A 26855-nucleotide genomic window follows, 5' to 3' on the forward strand; every position below is an offset into this window, starting at 1 on the left:
TTAATAGCCTTTTTTCTCTCTGTATCCAAAAATGAAAATAGAATAAAGTATAAAATCATGCATTTTTTTATTTACAATGTAAATCACCTACAAAAAACAACCTATACTAGTGATTTTACAGAAACTAAGTAAAAAAAACATTTTTATTTGACCTAACCAAATAATTTTTTATTAGACCGAACCAAACGTTTTTATTTACAATATCACGTACAAAATACAAACTAATAAAAATAACTATAAAAAATGTAGGGTAACCGCGACCTAGCGGCCGTTCGAGGCTGGAATGTAAACTTTTACCTCCCTCCATGCAGATAAGCGCTGTCTTTTAGTTGGCTGGTGGAATGCTGCCTCCTTTCTCTGAAACGTCTAATTAAAGAAATTCAATTCAGAATAATATGTTGTGTACTTTAAAATATTATAGTATAAAAACTTTTTGAAAGTAATTAAAATATATATATATGTGTAAACATTGTTAACAAAGAAAAACAACAACATCAACAACATGAACTCTGTTCTTAGACACACACACTCACACGCACAAAACACGAATACAACAACAACGACGACACAATATTCAAAATAGAAAAAAATGTATATAGAATATAAAATGATGTATCCCCCACCCTCTTCCTACACTCTAATGGAGAAAAATAATAATTTTAATTTAATTTAAGCGTTTGTCCAGACTGGAATGTTTTTTTTAATTTTACACATTCAGCTCAATCCTAAGTAAGGCAGTGCCCATAGGATAGTACCTTCACGCCATCCTCACATTCATAGGCTTTATCGGATATTGCTGAATTGACAATTTTTTCTTTAACAGTTCGATTTTTTAATTTTAAAGAGCGAATGGCCATGACTTTTGCCCTAGTCTTAGACTACATTTGACAGTGTTACTATAAACATTCATCTCGAAATTGCTCTCTACATAATGTTTAGTCGCCCTACTGCAAACGTTTTTTATTTCGTGATTGCGTGTTTGTACGTAATGCACCTTCGGACCAGCAACTACACCATTCGCTTGCCGAAATCAAGTCACTTGCCGTTTCTGATTTAAAAACTAAAATTTTACTTGGGGCCTGGTGTTTCACCAACTCTGGATGAATAACCTTCTCCAAATTAGTATAGTCCATCTGAGAGGTATGTATTCGCCATTGACCAAATCTTCCGATAAATTATCGGTTTTTATCTTATCCCCATTATATACTTGAACTTGTCCCTCCCCTGGCCATTGTAGCCTACACACTTTGAAATATAATTCCAACATGATTTTTATTTTAATTTTCAGAATAGAGCTCCCCGCTGCAATATTTTCATTCAAAATGACGTTTTCTTTTTCTATGTAAAAGGACCATATTTGAGTCTATGATGGTGAACCATCTGGAATTCAAATCTGCAATGATTCGAGCACATTATTATTGGTAACAAATTCACATCAACTGCGATTGAGAAGACTCTCGCACATTTTACCAGGTGCTGAATTCAATATGAGTTTAAAAATGTCCTTTCCAACCTTTATTTTCGCTTCCTATTGTTTCTTTACAATAGGGTCGATAAACGTTTTGAAATGAGTTTTTGGTCAAATGGGAGGACTATATGTATTTTTGTGACTGAAACCATTCGAAACCATCCATTTAAAAAGACCCTAAAGCACAACAATTTTTCGTTTCTGCTGAAGATCGGCAACTACTTTTTGCTTTGAAGACGTCCAATGCATTCCCCCATCCTCTAGAGCGATAGGTAACATGTACTCAATGAGTCCTTAGACACCAGTTTACTTATGTACGGGAAAACAAAATCTTTTACCGAGTCATAGAGTTCCACCAGTATTTTGCCGTGAATTCAAAAACTTTCTTGCTGCCCATTCTCCTTGACACTGGCCCTGTCAGGAAAACTTGGATCACAAGGGTTATCAAGCCATGTGTAACTGCCACACAGAAGGTAGTAATAAGACATAGCCTACTCATAGAGGAAAATCATATCCATTCAAACTATGTCTGACTTTTCACCTGTAAGTCCAGTCGGGTCAATTTCCAGGATACGATGCTCGTGAAGAACATATCCACCCCCATCGATCTATCTTTCTACGAATAGGTGTTGATCAATGTCGGCTGTCAACCCTTTTTTTACTGACTGATTTTAAGTATTAGGTACTTCACTAGATTAGGAGTAGAAGAATAATGACCGAAATCCAACCCGAATTAAATTTAATCTATGTTATTACACACTATATCCAACAACGTCAATACATCACTTGCCCAGTACAATTTACAATAGTTTTCCCCATTCTTGGGGAGGTTTTGGCTTAGGTGCTTTTGTGAGAGGATCGATGGGACACTAAGGGCTAGGGGCATGGGAAATCTGGATCGTTTTGTTGTTTTTGGGGAATCATAGCCCATGGAGTGACACGGGCCATGAGGAGCAGCGTGACATGGAGTGTCAAGGGCCAGGAAGTGCCACGGGCAACCCAGTCCCACGGGGGGAGAGATCATGGGCTATGGAGGGACCACGGGCCAATAAGTGTCACGGGAGGCATGGCGGGGTCACGGGCAATGGGGCGATGTCGATCCATGTATGTAGGGGGAGGGGTGGGAGGAGCTCTATGGGCCATAGATAATGAGGAATATCAATATTTATGGCTCGATGAGGGGCATAGTTTTCCCATAGTGGGCCAAGGACAATTGAGGGGCAATATATAACTAGGGAACCTCCTGAAGAGCGCAGGTTTCTACCACATATAATAAATAAATAAACTGTTACAGTTAAAAAAATAAACTTTTACATATTTCACCGTTAAATCCTTTTTAAACTTTATTTACTGATTTCTCATTTAACACTTTATACTTACTATCACAGTAGAAATATATACAACGAACAGTAGCGAAAAGGCCTATGCTCTATATTCAAGGTTTTTGAAACACATTAACCTAAGCCACTGTTCATGACTCCTTCCTGGCGCACGCGCAATGACAAATGCTTATGATCCAATCCGATGGAAAGCCAAGTAGCAACTGAACCTTTTGCTCGGATGGTTTAGAAACCTTCCTGAACTAGCGCATATTCATGCTGTATAGTTTTTGGAGAAATTTTTCGCTACTGTTCGTTATATATATTTCTGCTGTGCTTACTATTTAATATCTCGTACTTTACTCCTTTTTTTATGTTTAAGATCGGGTAGCGTAGCTGGAGGCCCATAACAATGAACAACTGCCAACAATCAATATAATCTTCGGAACATTGTATTGATCTGGTTGGACCTATAAGGCTATAACAAAAAATTTAAATTTCTATATGCGTAGTAACATCTGCCAGTACCTCAAGCAGCGCTTCGTAGTACCAAATTAGCTATAACAATGGATATTCAACCCACAAAAATATCTCCCAATAACTATTGCTTCAAAACTGAGGGTTAACTAGGACTGTGTTGATGAAAAGAGTACCCTTTTCGGGACGGGGTCATATTTGTTGAGCTATAACAAAGGGTATAACAACATATTTATAAAATTGTCACATGTTTGCAGAATTTCGTCTAACTAACTATATGCGTAGTAACATCTGCCAGTACCTCAAGCAGCGCTTCGTAGTACCAAATTAGCTATAACAATGGATATTCAACCCACAAAAATATCTCCCAATAACTATTGCTTCAAAACTGAGGGTTAACTAGGACTGTGTTGATGAAAAGAGTACCCTTTTCGGGACGGGGTCATATTTGTTGAGCTATAACAAAGGGTATAACAACATATTTATAAAATTGTCACATGTTTGCAGAATTTCGTCTAACTAGCGCTTTACTTAAAACTGAGTTTACTCGAGTTTTTTGTTTTTAATTTTTCCTACTTGAGAACGTTTCTGCTACTATTCTTGTTTGTTGTTTTGGTGATGGATTCTCATCTAAACGCTCCCGTTTTACTGAAGAAACTGGTAAAACACACAAGACCAGCGCAAAAAACAGGATTCTGAGCAAAAAAGTTGCTAATTAGCCTAGAGTAGTAGTTAAATAACAGTCAATTTATTTCACAAGTATTGCGGATATATATTGCATAGACTTTGAAGCAATGACTTTGTCCGTTTTGTGTTTGAGCTTTGCTCTTTACTTACATCAAGAAAAATTTATTTTATTAAATTTTTCCCTGAGAGTTTCTTCTTAAACCTTTGGTTGCTCCTAAAATATTGCAGATACGTCATTTTGACAACCTGGATGCGCAAAGCGTATTTTGATTTATTTTGAGATGCACTTCAACATTTAGTGAAAGTTTCAACTTAATACTCTTGGCTATTTCGTAGACACTGTAACATGTTTCAATGCATTTTCGATTATGAAATACATGTCAAAGCAATTACTTATTTGCATTATTTACGGTCCTTGCCCCAGGACCACTGGGGGCATGTAGTCCCCGAAGACATATTCATTGAATCTTACGGTTCTTTTGAACATAATTGTTATCTCGAAATTTTGATTGGCTTTGGAAGCTAGTGGTGGCCAGGCAGCAACAACAGGCAAGGGAGGGGGGCTAATTGTTATCAATCACTTTTGACTTAAAAAAAATGGTACTGGGACTATCGATTTCTAATCGCATAAGCCTCTTTTGAAGTTTCTAGGACCACCCTTTCCATATAAAGTGGCTCCGGAGAAAAAAATAAGGAACACATTGAAAGTTTATGACTCTATACTACATTCAACATTTCTATTCAACGAATTTGTGAGGATATGCATAAAATTATGGAGTGCAAGCTCTGAATCTGGCAAACAGCTGCAACCCCAATTCTGTGTACCACGACACATGAATGAATTAAGATCAATATTATAAAATTCTGTAACGTTATCTTTGTAGCTCTGAGTGTGATTTGAACATATTTGTTTCTCTTTTAGACAATCGTAGAAGTAGCTCCGTTTCCATTTCCCGGATTGCACGAACTGAGAGAAAAGTATACTTACAGCCTTACTCCATGGAGTCAGAGCGTTGTTTCAGTGGCCAAAAAAGGACTCCGCCTTATCTATAGTGACGACGATGATAGTGACTCCGAAGTAAAAGAGATGACAGTTGTTACTGCTTTTGGGTTAGGAAATATGAAGTAAGTCAGCCTAGAAAGACTTATTTCGCATCAATTAAACCATATTTATGAACAGTAAAAAATATGCGGGGACTCATTCACAAAGAATTTTATTAAAGAAAAGCTCTCCAATAGCAAGCCTCAAAGCCTAGGAAATGAGTAAAAAAATATAGGTTTGTATAGCCCATTCACCTATATTATAGAACTGTCGGTCACAGCATTTACACAAGAGGTGGTTTTCGGCCCTAACCCCTTACAGAAAGTGGCAATCATCATAGTTCAACTCCGTCAGCTAGACAAGAAGTTGAGAAAGTTTCCCTGAATGCCTCTTCGCCAGGACCATGTTTTAAAGCTTTTCGAAAGAGATAAATTGCATTTGTACCCAATAATCCATATAAATTTACCTACTGTTATGCTCTCTCTATAATTTCATTTCTGGAAATTCTCATAAATTAGTTTTTAAAGAAACATTTCTATTAAGACTAATCGAGTCAACATTCATAGTCAGAATTCCTGAATAGAAAATCAAAAGGCAATTTTTCTCATGAGCCACTTTTTCTAAACACGTTTTTAAATTTGTGTTTACTATGGGCTGCGATTCACTCTTTACTAGACTCCAACTATCTTAACAGCCTCTATATCAAAACCTATACTCCCATCCTAGGGTTTATTGATCTTGTCTGTAGACTACGTCACATATCACACACAACAAAATGAGCATGTAATCACAAAAGCACGTAGATATAGCAGTTTCCTTTAGAGTGAGCCCTTAAAAACCTCTTTACGACGTTCCAGTGACTTGCGAGCAATGGAGGAAGAATGAAAACACATAAGTCCTACACATGCAAAAAAAACAATTTTCCTAGTTGTCCAAGCCAGGGAACTGTAAGTCTCCTGTACAAAGTTGTCGCCCGTGGCAATTCCAACGTGTGCTTTTTGTTTTCGATTTGACGTCATTTTTAGGAACTTTAGGCTATTTAATAATGTTTTACAATCTAGACTAACCGAGATAATAGTTAGTAGGCTATTCGTGAATCAGCTGCAAATGGCATTTTTTCCTCACTAACCAGTTTCTATTAAACCGCATTTTTTAATTTTGGTTACTATGAATCTTTGTTCGTTCTTAACTAGGTTAGAGCTACCACTGGCGTTGCTACCTAAGGTGCTGGGATTGGTAAGCTGTATTCCAAATTGGCCAGCTGCTTGTTCGATTGCTAATTCGAATGAGTACCGACCCATTAGGGAAGTACCAAATCTATCGAGAACCTACAGATACAATAAAGGCAAAATTTCCTCTTGACAAAGTAGGCTTAGGGTAGGCTACAACAATCCCGGTAGGTTCAGGAGAATTTGTTGACTTTAAGATATTAGGCCTACTGATGACGGAATTCTACTTTCTTTACTCTTCACTGCTTTTCAAAGCACCAGGATTTTTTATAGGATGTAATCGTATCAAAGCAGTAGAATTAATGAAGAAAAACTCATTTGAATGGAAGTGGAGAACTCCAGTGCCCTTTTTTCATCAATTTCAGCATAAGATATTTCACCGCTGTGAAGTGACGAGTTTTGCCATTTGTGTAATAACAAAGAGCTTCTGTTTGCCCCCCCCTTAAAATGAATTGAGGCCTATCTATGGTAAAGTCTGACTATGTTCAACGGTTAAAAATAGCAGTTGGGTATATCCCCTTTGTGCGTAATCCCTTGACTTCGACCAATGCAGGATGTTTTTTGGCTTTTCTGGTCACGATTGTCATCAGATAATATTTTACCTGAATATCTCCGTTTTTTCTTCCTTTTCAGGCTACGGCCAAACATAAACTGGACCCTTACTCAAAAGGATAGGATTTAATATTAGTTTTAGATTAGCAAACATTCTATCATCAAAGAAAATTAAGACTTCTAAAGGAAGTATATTTCACTAGGATCTCTTGATAATCAAATCATTCCATATTTGACAGGAAAAACAGTATGCTAATGTTTCGGAATATATATTCATGTTAACTTAAATGAATGTTTTGCTTACACTTATGCTTGCCCATTGGTTGTCCTTACTTTTACTCATATTATATTTATATTTTGTTCTTATATTCACATTTTTTTCAGTTGTTAGGTTTGTATTTTTAGCTTTAACTAGTTTATTTTTTGTTAATTTCAGCAGGAGAAACGGTATGCTGCTACTTTGGAATATTTTCTTGACATAATGAACATATCTAACAAAACAAAGAAAAACGAGACAAAACGAGAAAAGAAAACTTTCTTTTCTTGCCTTTAATGAAAGGTAAAATTCAGATTCAAAATATATAGAAATCTCCATAAAACTTTCTTGTATGTTGCAAGAGACCAAGAGCTTTACTTAAAACACAAAATATACGAAACTCGCATCCTAAATAGAAATAAGCATCCTAGAAATTAGATCATTCTTAAATAATCTGTTACCATACTTACAAATAGGAGAGTGCCCCCCCCCCCCCAAGAGTGGTATCAGAAACATGACCTGGAAAAACTGCAAACTAGTGGCTTAGCTATAGTCTTTTTTTTCGATTTAACCTCCCTCTCTCCAAGACATTATACGCTGATAAAAATATCAACATAAATATTCCTTTAGTACTAATTTGGGAAGGATTTTGTTTTGAGAAAGTTCGTTTAAGCTTGTTTTTTTCGTTGTTTTTTTTTCGTATTTGTTTATTATGTACAAGAGCAACATAATTATATTGAATATCTTGCTATTGATTAATTTAGAGACAAATTTATTTCAGCCATATAGCCTAGACAGTGCACGGCGCCTACAATAAATCATGGATGAGATTTGTTTGCTAAACTTGACCATTAAGCCAAAGTAGGTTGTCATTGATAATTGAAAGCTTAATGTTGAATATACAGTAGACAATTGCGTGCAGATCCTTTATCACAGCATTTGCATTTTTATTTAAATTTTTTGGTGTAACCGGTGTTTAACTTGAGTATTTCAAGAAAATGTTTATACTTGAGTATTTCAACAAAATGTTTTTGACAAACATGGATCAATTTTTGTTCTGTCAATCAGAATTACTAAATCAGATTCACGTAATTTGCTAATATCTTGATGAGGATCGAAAGAAACCAAAGGTAAATTTTAGTATTTATATTTTTAGTATTTATAATAAGTTCTGTCTTAATACCTCAAGTAGAAAAATTGTCTTTCCTAAGATAATCCTATAGAACAGTATCTTGCTGCTGAAGAATTTCAGCAAAGATCAGTTTAAGTTTCCGGACTTAAATTTGTTGATAATCAATAGAGTATTGTCTGAAAGAAAGCACATCTATTATTGGAAGCACACTACTTCGTTTGTTCCTTTTTTCCTTACCGGTGGTACGGTAAAGTAAACGTATGTAATAGTTATAACAAAAATTGTTCACTTTAGCTAACAGAGAGCACGGTTCGACGTGTTAGACTTACATTGAACATAAAAGTAAAATTAACGCTTCAAAGTAATACATCTTCCGATCCCAAAAATAATACAGATCAAGAAAACAAGCAGCGACAGGCAAAAAAAAGAAGACGAAAGAGCGGAGAAAAAAGAGTAGAGCCGAACCCAGCGCGAGTTTAAACAAAAACAACATTAAAAATAAATCTATCATTTGCAAGTCCCCACATCCTGACAAAGAATAATCCTCAAAACCATTTTTTTATTGCTAAACGATTCTTAGAAATTACTTCGGCCAGGTTAAATTTATTTGCAATATAGGGGTTGTGGTACCTTAATGAAAATCTAGCCCTTTCTGAGTTAAGTGGAGGAATATGAAGCTTCTTGAAACGAATATGGAAAGAAATGAAGGGAGCCGTGGCCATAACCATATCATGGAAATAGTTTTTTGGGAAATGAATGTAAAAAAAACCACGATGCTGTTTGCAACTCTCTTAGTTGTTTGAAATTAAGTATATCTAGAAATAAAAAGATGGTTTTGGTTTCTGATAGATATTGTAGTTTTGAAGGGCGAGGAATAAAAGAGCCGAGAATTCTTACTTTTATCTGCAGTGGTTGTAAGTGAACCGTAAACGTATTGAAGTAAATTATAGGGCACTATTTAAGATAGGATTCAATAAGTGAATGATACAAGATTTTAAGAATTGAAAAAGGAAACACGTACTTTAATCTATAAAGGTATCCCAAATCATGGGCAAGCTTCAGACGCAAATAATCAGAGTGTTTGCGAAAAGACAGCATCTCATCTATAACGATGCCAAGGTACTTAAAAGACTTAACCCTTTTTTATCTTATTTTGACCTAATGTTAGTTCCTCTGTCCTCATCTTATCAAGTGCCTGCCTTGAGCGTTCAAAAATTATGAGCTCAGTTTTTGATAAATTTGGGGCCAGATAGTTACAAGAGAACCATGTATTAAGAGAATTCACTGTTGTCATTAATTTTTCAACAAGCAAGGAAAGAGTTGGAGCTTTTACTGTCACTAAGGTATCATTATGAGGTAAACATCTTGGTAACTCATTAATATAAATCAGGAATAACAAGGCCCAAGCACATACCCCTGATGGACACTAATATTATCTAAAGACCTAGGACCTGATACTTGACCATTTACATCCACATGAATTTTTCGACCATGCAAGTAAGATCTTAACAATTCAAGTCCTATGCCTTTGATTCCTGCATTATTCATGTTTTTAAGCAGGATTGTATGATTCATCATGTCAAAGGCCTTCTTTATGTCATAAAAAAAGAATAGAAACTTGATTTTTATCTTGATTTTATAGAAAATCATTAATACTTAGTAAAAGTGCAGCAATAGCTTGTTCAGCTGAGTGACCCACTCGGGCAACTTTCCATGTTTCTGGGAATATCCCAGGTAGTATGGATGTATCAAAAATATGAAGCAATAGATAATTCCTCTAAAACTAAGGAATGTCCAGTCTTTGACTTCATTTTTACACTCTAAAGTTCATAAGGGGTAACAGGAGCAATAGATATACTAGAATTTTGGGATGGTGAGAGATATCTTTTATATAAATGAGACGGACATTCTGGAAAATCAAGTGTAATATTTGAGCTAATATTGGGAAAATAGTGACAGAAATATCTCCCATCACCCATCAGAAGTCACCGAGGAACCTCGATAGTAGCCTCGGTAGTAGTAAGCTAGGTGCTGGTCCAGAACTAGATGGTATAAAGCGACCAATCCCTCTATCTTATGGACCTATAAAGCGATCAAACACGTTATATTTGGAACCATGGACGAAATTATGTAATGCAAGCAGACAGGTTTCAGTACCAACTCGCATTTTCTGGTCCAAACATAGATGTATGTGGAATTATACAAGAATATACATTGCAGTTTCACGGGTACAAGAATATACAGTGCAGTTTCAAGGATACATGGCTTACCATGGTCAATCACCTATTACTACAGACGGTACACACTTTACCAGGTTAATTCATCTATCACTAGAACATGTTTTTTTTTGCTAGGATCAATAGCCAAAACTTGACTTCCTCATATTGTATATTCAAAGATGGCCTTTTTGTAAAAATACTGGTTTTCACCTGGAGGGCATATATTCATGTTTTTTCACTATAAATAAAAACACAATTAGTCTTTTTGGATTAGTTGAATAAAGGAACTTGAAATAAGCCTTTTATAGTTAAATTTATTCATTTTCCAATGGAGAACTCCAAAAGGATTAGGGTGAGTAGATATATATTATTCTTTTTATTCGAAACGTTTTTCGTTATAGCTGGCTTTTAACTATATGTCATCTGTCTTTATGATTGACAGTTGACTACATATCTTTCGTGAGTTTTATAGCCGCTGTCCAGTTTCATAGCAGCTGTATAATGGGATTTGGCTAAAAGGCTTCTTAGCTAGCTCGCAAAATATCTCATGCGTTCGTAACTGGAAAATGACATACATTTTTTTCTTTTATCATATGTCGAGCTATGCTGTTGTAGAGCGGGTGAACAACGCCCCTCCCGTTAATATTCTGAATAAATAACAAAAACGGACTAAATAATCAAAAATGATGTTATTTTTTCTTTTATCGTATGTTGAGCTATGCTATTGTAGAGTGGGTGAACAACGCCCCTCTCATTGATATTCTGAATAAATAAAAAACAGACTAAATAATAAAAAATTGTGCTATTTTTTCTTTTATCATATGTCGAGCTATGCTGTTGTAGAGCGGGTGAACAACGCCCCTCCCGTTAATATTCTGAATAAATAACAAGCTATTGTAGAGTGGGTGAACAACGCCCCTCCCATTAATATTCTGAATAAATAACAAAAACAGACTAAATAATCAAAAATTGCGTTATTTTTTTCATTTATCATATATTCTGCTATGCTATTGTAGAGTGGGTGAAGAGTGCCCCTCCCATTAATATTCTGAATAAATAACAACAACGGACTAAATAATCAAAAATTGTGTTATTTTTCTTTTATCATATGTTGAGCTATGCTATTGTAGAGTGGGTGAACAGCACCCCTCCCATTAATATTCTGAATAAATAACAAAAACGGACTAAATAATCAAAATTTGTGTTATTTTTCTTTTATCGTATGTTGAGCTATGCTATTGTAGAGTGGGTGAACAATGCCCCTCCCATTGATATTCTGAATAAATAACAAAAACGGACTAAATAATCAAAAATTGTGTTATTTTTTATTTTATCGTATATTGAGCTATGCTGTTGTAGAGTGGATGAACAACGCCCCTTCCATTAATATTCTGAATAAATAATAAAAACGGACTAAATAATCAAAAATTTTGTTATTTTTTCTTTTATCATATATTGAGCTATGCTGTTGTAGAGCGGGTGACCAGCGCCCCTCCCATTAATATTCTGAATAAACATCAAAAACGGCCTAAATAATCAAAAACTGTGTTATTTCATTATGCTTCATATTTAAAATATAGATACTTTAAGCTCCATGAAGAAGTGGCGTTCTTTTTTTTATATGTATTTTAGGATAATTGTGATTTAAGCCTATAAGGCTACAAGTTACCTAGTGAGAAAACTGAAAATAATTTTTTTATTCTAGAACGTTGATGATCAAACCCCAGAGCAAAAGCGGGCGAAGTTGGATGCTGGGTCTGATAACACTGACACTAGCCTGATCAGATCTTTAGACTTGAGGAGGGATAGTGTAATCCGATTTGCGTGCTATTCATATAGACAGATAACTTCTAATGTCCTACCTGCTATTTCTGACGTAAGTCCATTTATCAAATAACCTCATATTGTAATTTAGGTTTATAACACCCTCACAATTTTGCAAATTACTTCTTTTCTTTAAACAAGTAGCGTTTTATTTGTCTTCCAAGTCTTGATTAGTCATAGATGGCATCAATATGGCAAAGTTAAAAATAATAGTAACACCTGGTCAACGCGCCTCTTTGGCCTAATGAGATGCGGATCGCTTCTGGGTGTAAGAAATTTATGGGTAAAAACCCGTCTTTGTTAGCAGTTTCTTGTACACATAGACATATTTCAAATTAGAATTTAAGGAGAAATGATATTTGTCATTCCCTGCATTTTAAAAAAAAATTAACGTTAAAACTCTAGTTTTACAATTACGAGACAAAAAGGGGGTATATATTCTGAAACTATTAGAATAATGTATTAAATCGTCTCCTTCTATGATCGGGGCAGAAATTTCACATAGGAAAATACATCACGAACGGTGAATTAGCGGCAACCTAGGGGTTAGATACTCCTTTTTTACATTTTATACTATAGCATTCATCGATTCTTCTTTTTGTCTTGATAATTTAAAATCAGCTAGTTGCGTGTATTAAGTCATGAGGTAATTATATAAAAAGAGGGATGGAGGGAGACAAAATAAAAACTTCTTCTTTTACCTCGGCTTGTCTTTTGTCATTATGAAAGACATATCACCGTAACTTTGTTTTTTCTAATTGTTCAGGTGGTGGGACAAAAACTTCTTTTTCTTCCAACGATTTATTTAGTCCAGGTTTTTTATTTTAAAAGATATGATAGGAATTGATGACCTCTTTTGTTTCTTTTAATTGTTCAGGTGGTGGGACAAAAACTTCTCCTTTTGCCTCAGCTTGTCTTTTGTCATTATGAAATAATTATCGCTGTAACTTTGTTTCTTTTTATTGTTCAGGTGTTGGGACAAAAACTTCTTGTTTTTCCAGCGATTTATTTAGTCCAGGTTTACCTTGACTTGTCTTTCTTCATTATGAAATACATTTCGCCAATGCATTGATGTCTCTTTGGGTACTTTATATGATTGAAGTGGGCAAGTATTTAGACAATATAATGCTAGGAGGGAAATTAAGTTTTGACGGGGGGAAAAAAATAGGCATAGTCTTTTAGCTCTATAAAAATAATGGATATTTCAGATGGAAAATAAACCCTGTTTTTTATAGATTAACATCAGTGAATTAGCACCACCATCAGCTCAAGAAGCACTTATTTGTAGTGAACCTGCGCCAACATTTGCACCACCAGTGGAGTTTAGAGATGCGGATATTTTAGTTGTTGTTGATAATATTGAGTGGGAAAGGAGCTTTCTAAATGAGTGTTTTGGGGCTATGACTAGTCTAGACGAGTTAAGTTGTGACATAGATATGGGGGAGGACCCGGAATAGACAAATAGATTTATGAATCAGTATTTGGGTGATAGTAGTACAAGTGCATCTAAACCAGGTCCTCATAAAGAAATTCCCCCACAGGACAATACAGGCTGGCTAGAGCAATTATCCCAAAATACCCTGGAAGGCATAAAAAGTGATTTGGCTGATTTTACACCAGGGCCCACTAATGCAATTGAACAGACTTTGGTTGGTGCTAGTGTCGATTCTATGCCAAGGTTGAGGATAGTAGTAGTAGTAGTGAAACAATACCCCTACCAGCATTTATACTTTCCGATTTTTTCCTTTCTAACTCTTCCTTGCACCATACAAATGTCTACTGCTCAAAATTCGGTGACCCCTTCAACTCCTTAGTGCCAGGGGGTATAATAACACATCCCCTGGATATTACTCATTTATATGTTAACAAGATTCGAACCATTCTTGAACAACATATGGGGGTGTGGGGAGGGAGAGACAGTTTAAAAGCATCAATAGCACTAAAATTTTTTTTAAATGAAAATGCGAGTGAGCTCTATTCGAAATACTTACATACAGAGGTGTTAGCGATTCTCCCGCATTTATCAAATTATGAGGAGGTTTTTTTAGATTGGGTAAGTAGCATTGTGACTAAACTAGAGAATTAAAACGAGGGGGGGGTAGTGGGTCTGTGGTTTCATTTATTGAAAGTTTAAACGTTAACATTTATAGATTTAGAAAGGACTTTATTTTAAGAGGTGGTGGGGAGGGCCGGGTTCTATAGTTTTAAAATATCATGCAGATTTAGAGGGTTGTAAAGGAATACAACAAATCTGTTTCGATGCGAGGCTACAGTGTTTCAAGTATGCATTTTTAATTGCCTTCTTGAGACCCCTATTCAAGGATGCTTCTAAGAAAAGTCGGACAAATTAGCAGTTAATGGGATGGAGGGGTCAAAGTTTCCTAAAGTAGATTTTAATTGTTTAAATGGTAAATTTCCCGTGACATTAAAAGGAATAGATATTTTTGAGCGGGCTAATGCACATTTTAAGATTGGTTTCACGGTGTTGTAATATGAAGCAGAATTTGAGGAGGGCCAGCGTCCTGATAAAAAGGGGGTATTATTTCGAGTGAGGGTTCCGTCAATTGAGTCAGTGAAGCATTTGGTTTGGCTTTAATACATGCCACCCACAGAACCTGATTCAATTGGACATTTTAATCCAATTACAGATATTAGTAGGGTTTTAAGTGAGGGTAAAAATCATGAGGTAAGTTGTTATTGTCCGAGATGCTTGTCCCGATTTTGGTCTGATTTAAAGTTAACGCATCACTTGAAACACTGTAAACGTCATGGATACCAGGCTGTGGAAATGTTAGCGGAGATAGAGCGATCTTACGTTTTAAGAATTTCCACAACACGCTCCTACAGAGAAATAAGATCGCTTTAGACTGCGAAGAGAGACTCACAGACGTGTACGATTCGTCAAATCCAAATCGTACTAAAATACATGAAGCAATAGGGGTCTCTTACGCTCACGCGCAACGAGATTCCAGTACTACCATCCAAGTGTTGGATGTAATTGAGTCATTAGGGGGTGAAGACTGCATGCGGTCTGCATTGACCAGTCTAATTAAAACAGCAAATAATGCAATTTTCCACCTTCGTTACACAAACTATCCTATGGTCCTATCACCAGATGACATATTGGCCATTAAAAATCGTAAAATATGTTGGGTTTGCAAGGGAGAATTTGATGATGGTGTTGGGAATGGGGGAAAGAGGAAGGTGATCTACCATGATCAATTATGGCAGGAAATTAAGTCGGGAAGGAGTAACGTTAGAGGGGTTGCACATCAATCGTGCAATGTAAACGTTAGACAATAATATTTTGTACCGTTTTTTATGCACAATTCCAGTTACGACTTAAAGTTTATTTTTTTGTCGTTGGCCCGCATTGCCAAGGGAGGAGTTGTGATAGTGCATGGATAGATGGTTCTTTTTCATATAATATCCTAACCAAATCATTGGAGAAGCTACTGCTTCTAGAATTCAAGTTGAAAACAGTTGACAAGGGTAACACGTGCCTGAATAAAATCAGGTACAGAAAAGCGACAATTTTGATAGCTCCCCCCTCCTTAAACAGCGCTTCCGTGATGATGAAATGTATGATTTATTAACTTGTAAGGGCATATATGCATTTGATTACTACAACTCTGCCTCGAGGTTAGATGAGGTGTCATTACCGCCCATTGAAGCATTTTACAATTCTCTTACTGAGAGTCAGTGCACCACTAACGACTATGAATTTGCTTCGAGGGTTTGGGCAAAGGGTGGGTGTGAAAATAGGTGGGATTACCGTAAACTATACTTGGCCAGTGATGTATTGACTCTTCTGGACTCTTCATTTCCTCTTCATTGTGTGCAAGATAACGGATAAATATACGGGGAATTTGGGGTGGATTTAGGGTATTATTTTTCCACTCCTCATCTGGTGATGGACTTGATACTTAAAATCAGAAAAGAAGAAATAGGTGTGATTGCTGATGTGGATCAGCATCTTTTTGTAGAGATAGATCAATGAGAGGTGGGTACGTTTTTCACGGGGACCGTATCATAAAAACTGATCCGACCGGACAGCACAATGATGAAAAGTCAGACGCAGTTTTTTGGATATGAATTCCCTTTATCCATCGGCAATGTCTCACTACTGTTTGCCGTGTGGGAATTACAAATGGCTTAACAATCCATGTGCTTCGAATTTCCCCAACATTGCTACCGTTGAGTAGAATGGGGCACAGGGATGGTTTTATAAAATTGACGGTGAAATACCCATGGAAACCCATGACTCAGTAAAAGACTTTTTTCCATGCATAAATAGGCCGGTGGGTAGGGACTCTCTGAGCCCTTAAAAGTTATCTTTAGTAGAGGATGGGAGTATGCACTGGGTGCCTTCAAAGCAAAAACTTATTGCCGACCTCAACCCGAAACAGAATATCGTTGTAAATCACGTGCTATTGAAATGGATGGTGTCCAATGGTTTCAAAGTCACAAAGATTCATAGAGCCCTCCAATTTTATGAAAAGCCTTATATGAAAGCGTTTATTGACACCTTTGTCAGTAAACGTTCACAGGCGAAAACGAAGGTTGAGAAGGAAATATATAAACTCATTTTAAACTCAGCCTTCGGTAAAATGTGCGAAAGTGTACGAAACAGAAGTCGATGTGACATTGTAACCAATCCAAAAGATTGTGCTTGAATCATTTCTCTTTCAAACTACAGATCGTTTACTTTCATAGACTCTGATATGGTGCTCCTACGTCGTAAAAAAAGAAACATTGTTTTAAACAGAAATATTGCAGGCGTGAGTGCCATAACGGAAATATCTAAAAACTCATGTTGTCATTTTATTATAATGTATGCAAGGTACAATGGCCGATTGAAGGACAAGTTCAAGTGTATTACAAGGACACTGATTCACTCCTGTGAAAAGTTAAAACTGAAAATTTTTTGAATTATTTGGAAAATGGCGAGTACATTAGCTCACGAATGGAACTGGAATGAATCCCTCTACCCAGAGCTAGTGAAACGCCAGGCCCAAAATCAACTGTTAATGTTAAAATCTGAAACGGGAAGCGATCTGATATCCAGTGGTGTGTTTCCTGGGCCGAAGGTATACTGTGTGGAAACGCACCACAAGGATATTAAACAAGTTTGCAAGGGGGTACCTACACACATTGTAAAATATAATTTCGATATGAGTGTGTATAGAAACTGTGTGGAACGTAGTTTAGTCCCAAGAGCGAAAGTCATGGTGATTCGCTCTTTACAAATTAAAAACTACACAGTTAGAGTTGAGAAAAACGCCATGTCACCCATATCAGACAAAGTCTATGTACTTGAGGAGGGTGTGAAGGTTCACACGGTCACTATTTAATCTCAGACCGGGTTGAATGTGTAGAGTATAGAAAACAACTCGGTCTGAAAAAATTAACTTAAATTCATTCATAGTACAAGGTGGGGGGTGGTGAATGTTTAAATTCTGTTTTCTTTTTATCAAACAATTTTCAATATGTGTGCGTGCAAGGCAGAGCAGTTACTTTTTCAAAATTTTCACTATTTAGAGTTATTTAATGCCCCCTCCGGCCCAGCCCACCTGGCGCGCTTTCTGGCCACCGCAGCGGCCGCCCTCGGCCTTCGGCCGCCGCAGAGGCCGCCTCCAGGGAGTTGGGGACCCCATTTCAAATTAAAAATGGTGTAAATAAAAAATGTGACACTATTTTAAGTGTATTGTTCATTAAATGTTGTATTTTTTATTATAAATAAATAAAAAAAGTGTATTTAATAAGTGCTTTTTTTCTAGTGCTTATTTAAAATAAATATTTATGTTTTTCCTATAAATAAATAAATAAAAAAAAAAATCTTAAGTGTATTTTTCATGTCTAATGTGCTTTTTTTCTGTAATGCATTATTTGTAAAGTGTTGATTTTATGTTAACAACAAAAGAAAATATGATTCTTTATTGATTTTGTTCTTCTCATTATTCTTGAACGGAGTAGTAGTAGTAACAGGGAAATTATTTAGTCATTATACATCTATAGTCTACAGTTAGTTATAGGTAAACTGTTGAAGGGAACAGCAATATGTATTAATTTGAAACACCATTCAGATTGTTTCTGTATGGTCCATCAATGTCAGGCAAAACGATCCTCTTAACAAAAATAATTAAAAATTGTGATAAAATGCTTATGGAAAAACCAAAAAAATTTACTATTGCTACAGTATTTGGCAGGAGTCATACGATAAAATAAAAGCAATTGCAACATCAGTGCAGATACAATTCATACAGGGACTTTATGTTTTCAACATTATTGAACCAAACTCTTGGCTTATTATTGACGATTTAGCTGAATGCATTGAACAATGGTCCCAAGAAATGCTACAATTGTTTAGCGTTCACTCTCATCGTGAACAGATTTCCGTTATTCTAGTTCTACACAATCTCTTTCATCAGAGCAAATGTATGCAAACACATGTATCGAATTGCCCCTACTATATCATCTACAGAGTTATTCGTGATTTTAGCTCGCTAATAACTCAATAAACAAATATACCCCGGCGCCCCCAAATTTCTACTTTCAGCGTATAATCAGGCAACTAATAAACCCTACGGCTACATCCTATTGGATTTTAATCAAAATAAACCTAAGGACTTATGTGTTATCAAAGATATTTTCGACATTGAAATTACATTATATCTTCCTATGAACAGTAGAAACGGGTATTAGTTGCCATCATGGCACAGAAGAAACTACATAAAAATAGACATTTATTTTCCGTTCTAAGCACTTCAAAACCTCCACTTAGGAAAGCCTTACTCAAACATAGTATTGATAATGATTTCATTAATCTAATATCTAAACTTTGTTTAAATTTAGCCGAGGGCAATGTTCAACTGCCAGAAGTAGTTAAGCATCAGTCAAAGCAACATCGCTCCATCGTACGTGCATTGGCCTGTATAAAGATAGGAAAGAATTTTAAAAGGAAACGTCTTCTTCAAGCGGGCGGTAGCTTTTTTACACTTTTACTGCCAATAATTGCAGGACTTGTAAACAGTTTTCTCTATATGGCTAAACCCTATAAATTGACTCCAATAGAACTCGCTCTCTCACCCGTGGAACACTTTGAGGACAATCTGAGTAAAATCATTGACAATGACAATGGTAAGGATGATAAAAAACTGCTTTTACTTCAAGATTCACTTCGCCGAGTGGACGAAAATAAGCCCTATCGTGCGAGAGCCAGTGTCATTGATCACAAAAAAGAACCATCTCCACAGGATTCTTCTGCTATCACTGCTGGAACGCAATTAAAGAAGGAAGAATTGGATTGAATAGTGCCGAGCATTGAAAATCTAATGCCGCATTCATATCGTGAACAAAGTAAATGACTCATAACATTTCTCATGGAAAGTGGTCAAGATCATATTAAAGTTGATAGCAATGCGAAAGGAATTATAATTCAAGGCAAAAGGTTTAATCTACTTGATTTAATCTATGATATGGTTACAAATCGTAAAGGACTTTTCTCATTTGACAATCATCTATACAACTTTCTAAATACATTAAACTTCCCCAAAAGCCTTATTAGCAATAGGCAAATTCTAAAAATAATTAAATGAACATTCTCCTTCTTCAATATTAAAATATGAACAAGAAGAAGAAGAAGAAGATTTTAAATCAATCTTGGAAAATACTTGCACACCTAGTGGAAACATTGATTTGACAATTAGGAGGAGGATGAGGAGCACACCACTGATAGCTAGACAAAAGTGACGACGTATCATGTCAACGTCACCGCCACCCACTACTATCCACCACCACCCACTTTACGTTCAAAATGGTTGAAGTTCTGAAACGTGTTTATGAAAATATTGGTGAAGTGGGGAGTTTAAGTTCCCCCACCACTCTTTCCAAAGTCACTGGTGTTCGCGCTAAAAGTGTACAAGACTATCTACAAAATGAATCAAGTTACACTCTGCAAAGAAATCATAGGCTTCGTGGTAATCATTATCGAAAAACTAAAGCCTTTTTCCCATTGCATATAATGCAAGCAGATCTTTTAACTCTAAATGAGATTCAAAGACGTCACAATAAACCGTACAAATAAATTCTACTTGCAATCAGTGTTTTAGTCGCTATGCATATGCCATTCCATTGCGGTCAAAGAGAGGTGTTGAAGTTACTCAGACTATAGAAAGTATTCTCGAACAGGATTCGTATAAAAAAATTCAAACGGATCACGGTAGTTAATTTGTTAATCCCCATGTTGAAAAAGTAATAATGAAATATATTACACTGCTCTATCATAGTCATAGTCCTATAAGGGCTGCATTGGCCGAACGATTGATAAGAATTATTCGACTTTTAATTTCAAGATATTGTACATTGAAAACTACACCTGCTTTTATTCATGATTTAGATAAAATCATGTTGATTTATAATCAATGACCTCATCGATCATTGTCCAACTCAACCCCAACGGAAGTTCATCATTCTGATCATGATACAATTGATACTTTTCTTAAACAATATTCTAATGAAAGGATTGATAAGAAAAAATTGAATGTTGGTGATACTGTTCAAATTAATTGAATAACTAATGTTTTTGAAAAGGGGAATTACTTTTGGTCCACTGAACTTTGTAAAGTGGCAAAAATCCTAGACACCAAACTCCTAACTTATCGTTTACAAGACACCAAAGATGAAGAGATTCTCGGCGGCTTTTATGACTATGAACTACAGAAATTTAAAAATAATAGTGAAATCTATCGAATTGAAAAGATTTTAAAGACTCGTACTCGCAGGGGCAAGAAACAGTTGCTTGTTTGTTGGCTAGGATACAACTCTGATTTTGATTCATGGATCAGTGTTGAAGATATTGACAATGCCCAATGATTGTTATGTAACATTTTTGTCTAACATCTCCGACCCCCTCTACAATGACTTGAATAAAATACCTGATTTTTGAACGAAACTCTCCCCACCCATTAAATTCGATGGTGCGTATGAAGTGGCTCTTGTTGACTCTATTCTCAAAAATACCTATGATATCCCGAGAAAGGATCGTGTGTATGAGATAAAAGTTTTACCATTCGATTGGTCACTCTTTGTCGAGTATGAATGGGTTGAAGCAATTAAATCTAGTGACTATCCCGAGGCTACATTGAGTTATAAAGAATATGGTACTATGACGGATTTGTGTAGTGCAATCAATAGAAAAATCTCATATCGTAGGATTGGTACATTCCATTTTAATTATTCAATGGAACACTATAGGATTTACATTACCTCACCTGTTGACACTGAAATAATTCATCTAAATGATATACTGAGAGATGTTCTTGGCTTTAAATAGAATATGATCAATGGGAAAAACGCAGACACTGTTGGCGGGATGGATCGTGTTATTTTGCTGGTTATCCACCTGGTCTCGCCTCGGACTCTTGCATATTTCTGTATGCATCTTTTCTGGAAACATCGAGAGTTGGTAATTGAAATGCCCCCCTCCTACGTGTTCTTGAACGAAAAAAAAACAATGAAAATGTTCATCACTATAATATAAAGCATCTTCAGTATGTGCCCGTAAACACTTCGTACTTGGAACTCTGTCAGTTAACACTAAGAAGTGAATTGGGTGATCCTCTAGCAATAACAAAAGGTTTAGCTGTGATTACATGTCATTTTCGACTCATCGTCATCACTGCCTAAAATGAATAATAGAAGAATTCCATTTGTCAGTCCTGATATAGACTGCTATGCTGGTGATCCAAGTCCGCGTCATATAGGTCATGAACTTGACAACCATAAATGACATACTACCGTTTCTAACTATGATCTTTTTGGTTGTGTTTTTAGGCTATTTCGTTCCGAATTACGCCTTTATAGACAATATTATGTACCTGCTGCGTCAAATTTTTCTACCTTAAAACTACAGGACTGGAGGTAGGGTATAAATTTCAAGGAGCGTGTTAAGGAAAATATTAGATCTTAAGCAAGAGCCGTTGGTGAGCAAGTAAAATCTCAGCAAAATGGGATGGGATTAAAAAAGATGCGTGGGCATCATTCACTCATCAGTCTCTACCCAGGTGGGAAGCGAAGGACATCAACAACGACTTTGAGAAATAAAACGAAGAAGACCAATAAGAAGAAGAAGAAAAAGAAAAAGATTGTTAGCTCAAAGAAGGATTTCATCTCTTAAGATGACCTATTTCCCCCACAAGGAATCGCATCCATCAATCAGCTCCTCATTGAATCTATTCAATGCTGAAAATATTGATGTCAGTGTCAAGTATGGCTATTATGAACAATTTCATCCTCAACAACCCCTCTCGGAAAATATACACTTCAGATATTTTCCAATGAGGACTATTTCATTGATTTATCATCAGCATTTATTGATTTAAATATTGCGGTAAAGAAAAAGTCAGACAATACAACTCCCACTGCTGCCGATGGTCTGTCCTATGAAAACTGTATCCTACACATCTTGTTCAAACAAATTAATGTATTTATTAATGGAACATTGGGGAGCACTAGCAATAATTTATCCAAAAATGCAAGCTACACACAATTTATGCTGATGAATCCAAAGGCATATAAGAAGTTGAGACGACAGTCATTGGGGTATGAATATCGATCAGGTGTTGATACTGACGGTGAGTTAACTACTGCAGTTACCAAGGAGTATCATCCAGTTGGAAAATTAAATTATTAGATATTCTAATTAAAAAATTAGATATTCAATATATCGCAATGGTTACCCCCCAATGTCAAGATTGACCTAAAGTTACAACTAGCCCCATCGAATATCATTTTAAGAAAAACACTTGCTGCAGCACCTGATGCAAATATCATTATCACTTCGGCAATTCTTCATGTTCGAAAACAACAGGTTATGAGCTCTGTTACATTTCCAGTGGAAAAACTAAGAACCAATCGTAACAACATTAAACTTCTTGTCCCCCATACGATCACCAATCAACGTCACATTGCTACTGACTCTCGCAGTTATACTGATTCATCATTTATCAATGGAGAAATCTCGTCTAAACTCGCTTCAGCCTTTGTGAAGAGTGTCAGTGCCGTTAGATCCTGGACTGCATCCCCTCAGGATTTTAATTTTTTTGGTCTATCTAGCCTTGTGTGCAAGGTGAATGGAATCCCACTGTACAGTCTATCATTTGATAAAAAATCCTACAGAACTCTGTATGAGTTGACCGTGTAATCCTTAGATCATGATTCACAACTATTTCAAATGGAATTACCGATTCAATGTTTTCAAAAAATTATGGTGTAATTGTTTTGGACCTGTCTGGTACCCAGGACATGAACATAGTACGAACGGGGAATGTACGATTAGAGTGCACATTTGCCAATGCTTTGACTGAGAGTATCACGCTAATATGATTGAGCCAATTTGAAACCTATTGGGAAATCACACCCGACAGCAGTGTTCTACTAGACCTGGCACCATGAACACAAACCAAATAATCAGCGTATTTAATATGGATTTATACATGTCTTGGTACAAGTCCTATTGCATACCATCGGACTTCATTGAAAAAATTCCAAGTGTTAACAAAATCCTAATAATTGTTAATAGCAGTCCATCGACTTTTAAGACAGGTCATTGGCTATGCATCTTTCAAACAGCGAAGAATATCGAAATTTTGATCCTCTTGGCCTATCATATAAATTCTACACTCCACACATCAACAACTTTATTGAGAGCAGCGGGAAAACTATTATTCAAAATCAACGGAGAGTACAGGATTTAACGGCTAAGACATGTGGCTTTAATGCACTACTCTTTTTCATGTTCAGATGTCGTGGCTATACCTACAACCAGTTTCTCAACATTTACGTCGACTTTTCCGTGATTAAACGACTTTTTAGTGAAAAATGTACTTTCAAGTGTGTTTAATATTGATTTTAGTGCCCTACGAATAAAATTTTCTAAAAATGTATGTGATATTGTTTATTTAAAAATAATGTATGTACATTGTAAAAACAACTTTTCTACTCTGTAGATTTCAGCTTCTACTACGTATAGATATTGGTCGAGAGCAAATAATGCAAGTAGATTATCTGAATACACTGTGTACTGATCCTGATGTGCATCTTTGTCAGGGTTACATTTGCTAAGATAGAATGTAACTTCACTCTTGCCATATCTCTTTGTATAGTCAATGATACTATTCTCATTCATTTTGTAGAATTCACATGTTTCAATTTGCTTATTTGAAGCAATGTCACATACAATGTCCTCAAGTGGCGAATCACATTCTGTACCAACCAAATAAAAATCAGTGGGCTTATAATCATAGTAGCCATTGTCTTCACAACGATGACATAGAACCCAAATTCTTTTGTTGTTCCAACAGTTAAATCGTAGACCTGTCTCCTCCTCCCAGAACAATCTAAGGCCACGACGATACCAATCTCTTAGCAATAAAGTAAAATCGCGTTTTAGATTCTTTCCAATCATACCAGGATATGTATTCTCCCATTGATTACATTTATCATAGTGGCAATTAGCGCATAGGTGTCCTCTAGGATGAGAGTCACACACCCCTTCAAGACAGAAATTACAACCTTTAATTTGTACAGCATATCCTCTATGCAATTTATATGAGTTGCATAATCTGCACTTTTTATCATACTGGTCAATCATTGTTCAATTCGAACATGTTGTCCAGCTGCCCAGCGTAAACATTTACATTGGATATGTTTGGAAAATTTTTTTATTTGTTGACACTCTCATGGCAAAAATTAAATTGTACTACGATCAACAAATTGAGTAGGATAGAGAGAGAGAGAGGAGTAAATCATCCTTGAAAATTATCCTTCTCGTGAAAAATATCCCAAATTTCTAAGCTAGTGTGCCTGTTTAAAAGCAAATCCACAATATCATTTTGCTGTGACGTGATTAATATGCCAATGAATTGTGTAAATGCCTTTGGATCACGACGTAAAAGTTTCATGCAATAGTCTAATGACGGCGAATCAGTTTTCATTATATTGATAAGCATTCCTTGAGAAAATATCTTCCTTTGAATGGATAACTACAGAAAATCATCCTCTAGAATCAAACGTTTTTCCATAAACACAAGATTCCCTATGATTTGCTCCTTCTCAAATCTATCCAGTTTTTAGAGTCCTAACACTCTCACAACCAACTTCAGACTAACCAGGATTCGTTTTCTATTCTAAGAAAAATATACATCAACCTACTATATAAAAAATATTGTCGACTTAGAAACATTGTTTTTGAGTATAATTAAAACAATAATAATCACTGATTTAATTTGTTTTCATCAATATATTTCACTAGTGTATCTAATGTAGCTTGGAGTCTATTTATATGCACAATGTTCAGTTTCGCAGCAAAGCATAATTGCTCCTCCAATTTGAATTTGCTTCATGATATCACATATCTAGCATACATATCGTCCCATTCAAGGCTTAGTCTACATCCTCGTGTTATTTCCACAGCCACGTTTGATTTTCTCGCCCATGTATCATTGCTACTACCTGCACCACCATCAAGCTCCAATAGTGTAAATGTACCACTCATTTTCTTTACTAATAGGGTCTCAAATAAACTATTCTCTCTGAATTCTATTCTCTTACTAATATGAACTACAATGAAAATCACTCCTCATATTTGAATCCAATTACTAATCAAGTTACTATATATGGAGTAGCTGCCGCTCTCTCTGATTGGCCCCAAAAATGGGTGTTGGTACAGAAACCCGTCTGCTTGCATTACAAAATCTCGTCCATGGTTCCAAATATAATGTGTTTGATCACTTTATAGGTTCATAACATAGAGGGATTTGTCGCTTTATACCATCTAGTTCTGGACCAGCACCTACCTTACTACTCTCGGTACCGAGGTTCGATAGTGGACTTGAAATATTTTGTAGTTTATTTAAGAAATTTGCCTTACTTGATGACGGAGATCGATAAATTACAACAATTACTAGTTTATCATTATTGGGCGTAAAACACTCAACAACACAGCTCTCAAAAACCATTTCGGTATTTAGTGATAAAAAACTTCTCTTATTCGAGCTTCCAAACAATTTTTTACAATGATTGCTAAAACCCCATGTTTTTTTATTTACATAAAAAAATGGTAATTATAAAAGTTAACGTTAATTGCGGAATAATCGTCTAAAAAGTTTCACCTATCCAAAAAATATTTGTATCTGAATCTCGAAGGAAATTTTCAATTGCACCCTTTCCGCTACTCCATTTACGACAATTCTAAAATGATATCCTTCGTGTACTAGGACTTTTAGGGACTAAATCACCAGAGGACAAGTAGTCGTTGGGATGGATAAGAAATTTATTAGGATTATCATTCTCATCACAAGCTAAAGGCGCTTGAAAAACAATATTAAAGAGGACTGAATCTTTTTTTCAAATTCCTGAAGTCTAAACATAGGGACTCTACGAACCAGATTAACCATTATCAAATACTGATCTCACGCCAAGGTTAAGCCGAATCTGTTTCCTTCACCTAAAGTAAAAAACGAAAGAAATAGTAACCTCTCCTGCCTCTTTCTTCAAAGTAAAAAGCACTAAAAATCTCACTGAGTATATTCGTTCTTAAAGAAAACGCCATAATGCTCTGCTTTGAGCCACCTAACCTAGCTAAATATTT

At 35.8% G+C, this 26855-nt stretch overlaps 1 protein-coding gene across 1 annotated transcript in view; it reads left to right on the forward strand.

Annotated features, from left to right (window-relative positions):
- Window positions 1–26855, forward strand: part of LOC148944442 (TBC1 domain family member 30-like) — a 175222-nt gene that overhangs the window by 103407 nt on the left and 44960 nt on the right. Inside the window, exon 6 of the mRNA XM_089099930.1 lies at window positions 4874–5076. Coding sequence (XP_088956056.1) covers window positions 4874–5076 — 203 coding nt within the window. The remainder of the gene's footprint in view (window positions 1–4873; window positions 5077–26855) is intronic.

Source organism: Artemia sp. Qi Xiang Cuo, chromosome 14 (genome assembly GCF_049724085.1).
Source record: "Artemia sp. Qi Xiang Cuo chromosome 14, ASM4972408v1, whole genome shotgun sequence".
In the NCBI taxonomy this organism is placed as follows: Eukaryota; Metazoa; Arthropoda; class Branchiopoda; order Anostraca; family Artemiidae; genus Artemia; species Artemia sp. Qi Xiang Cuo.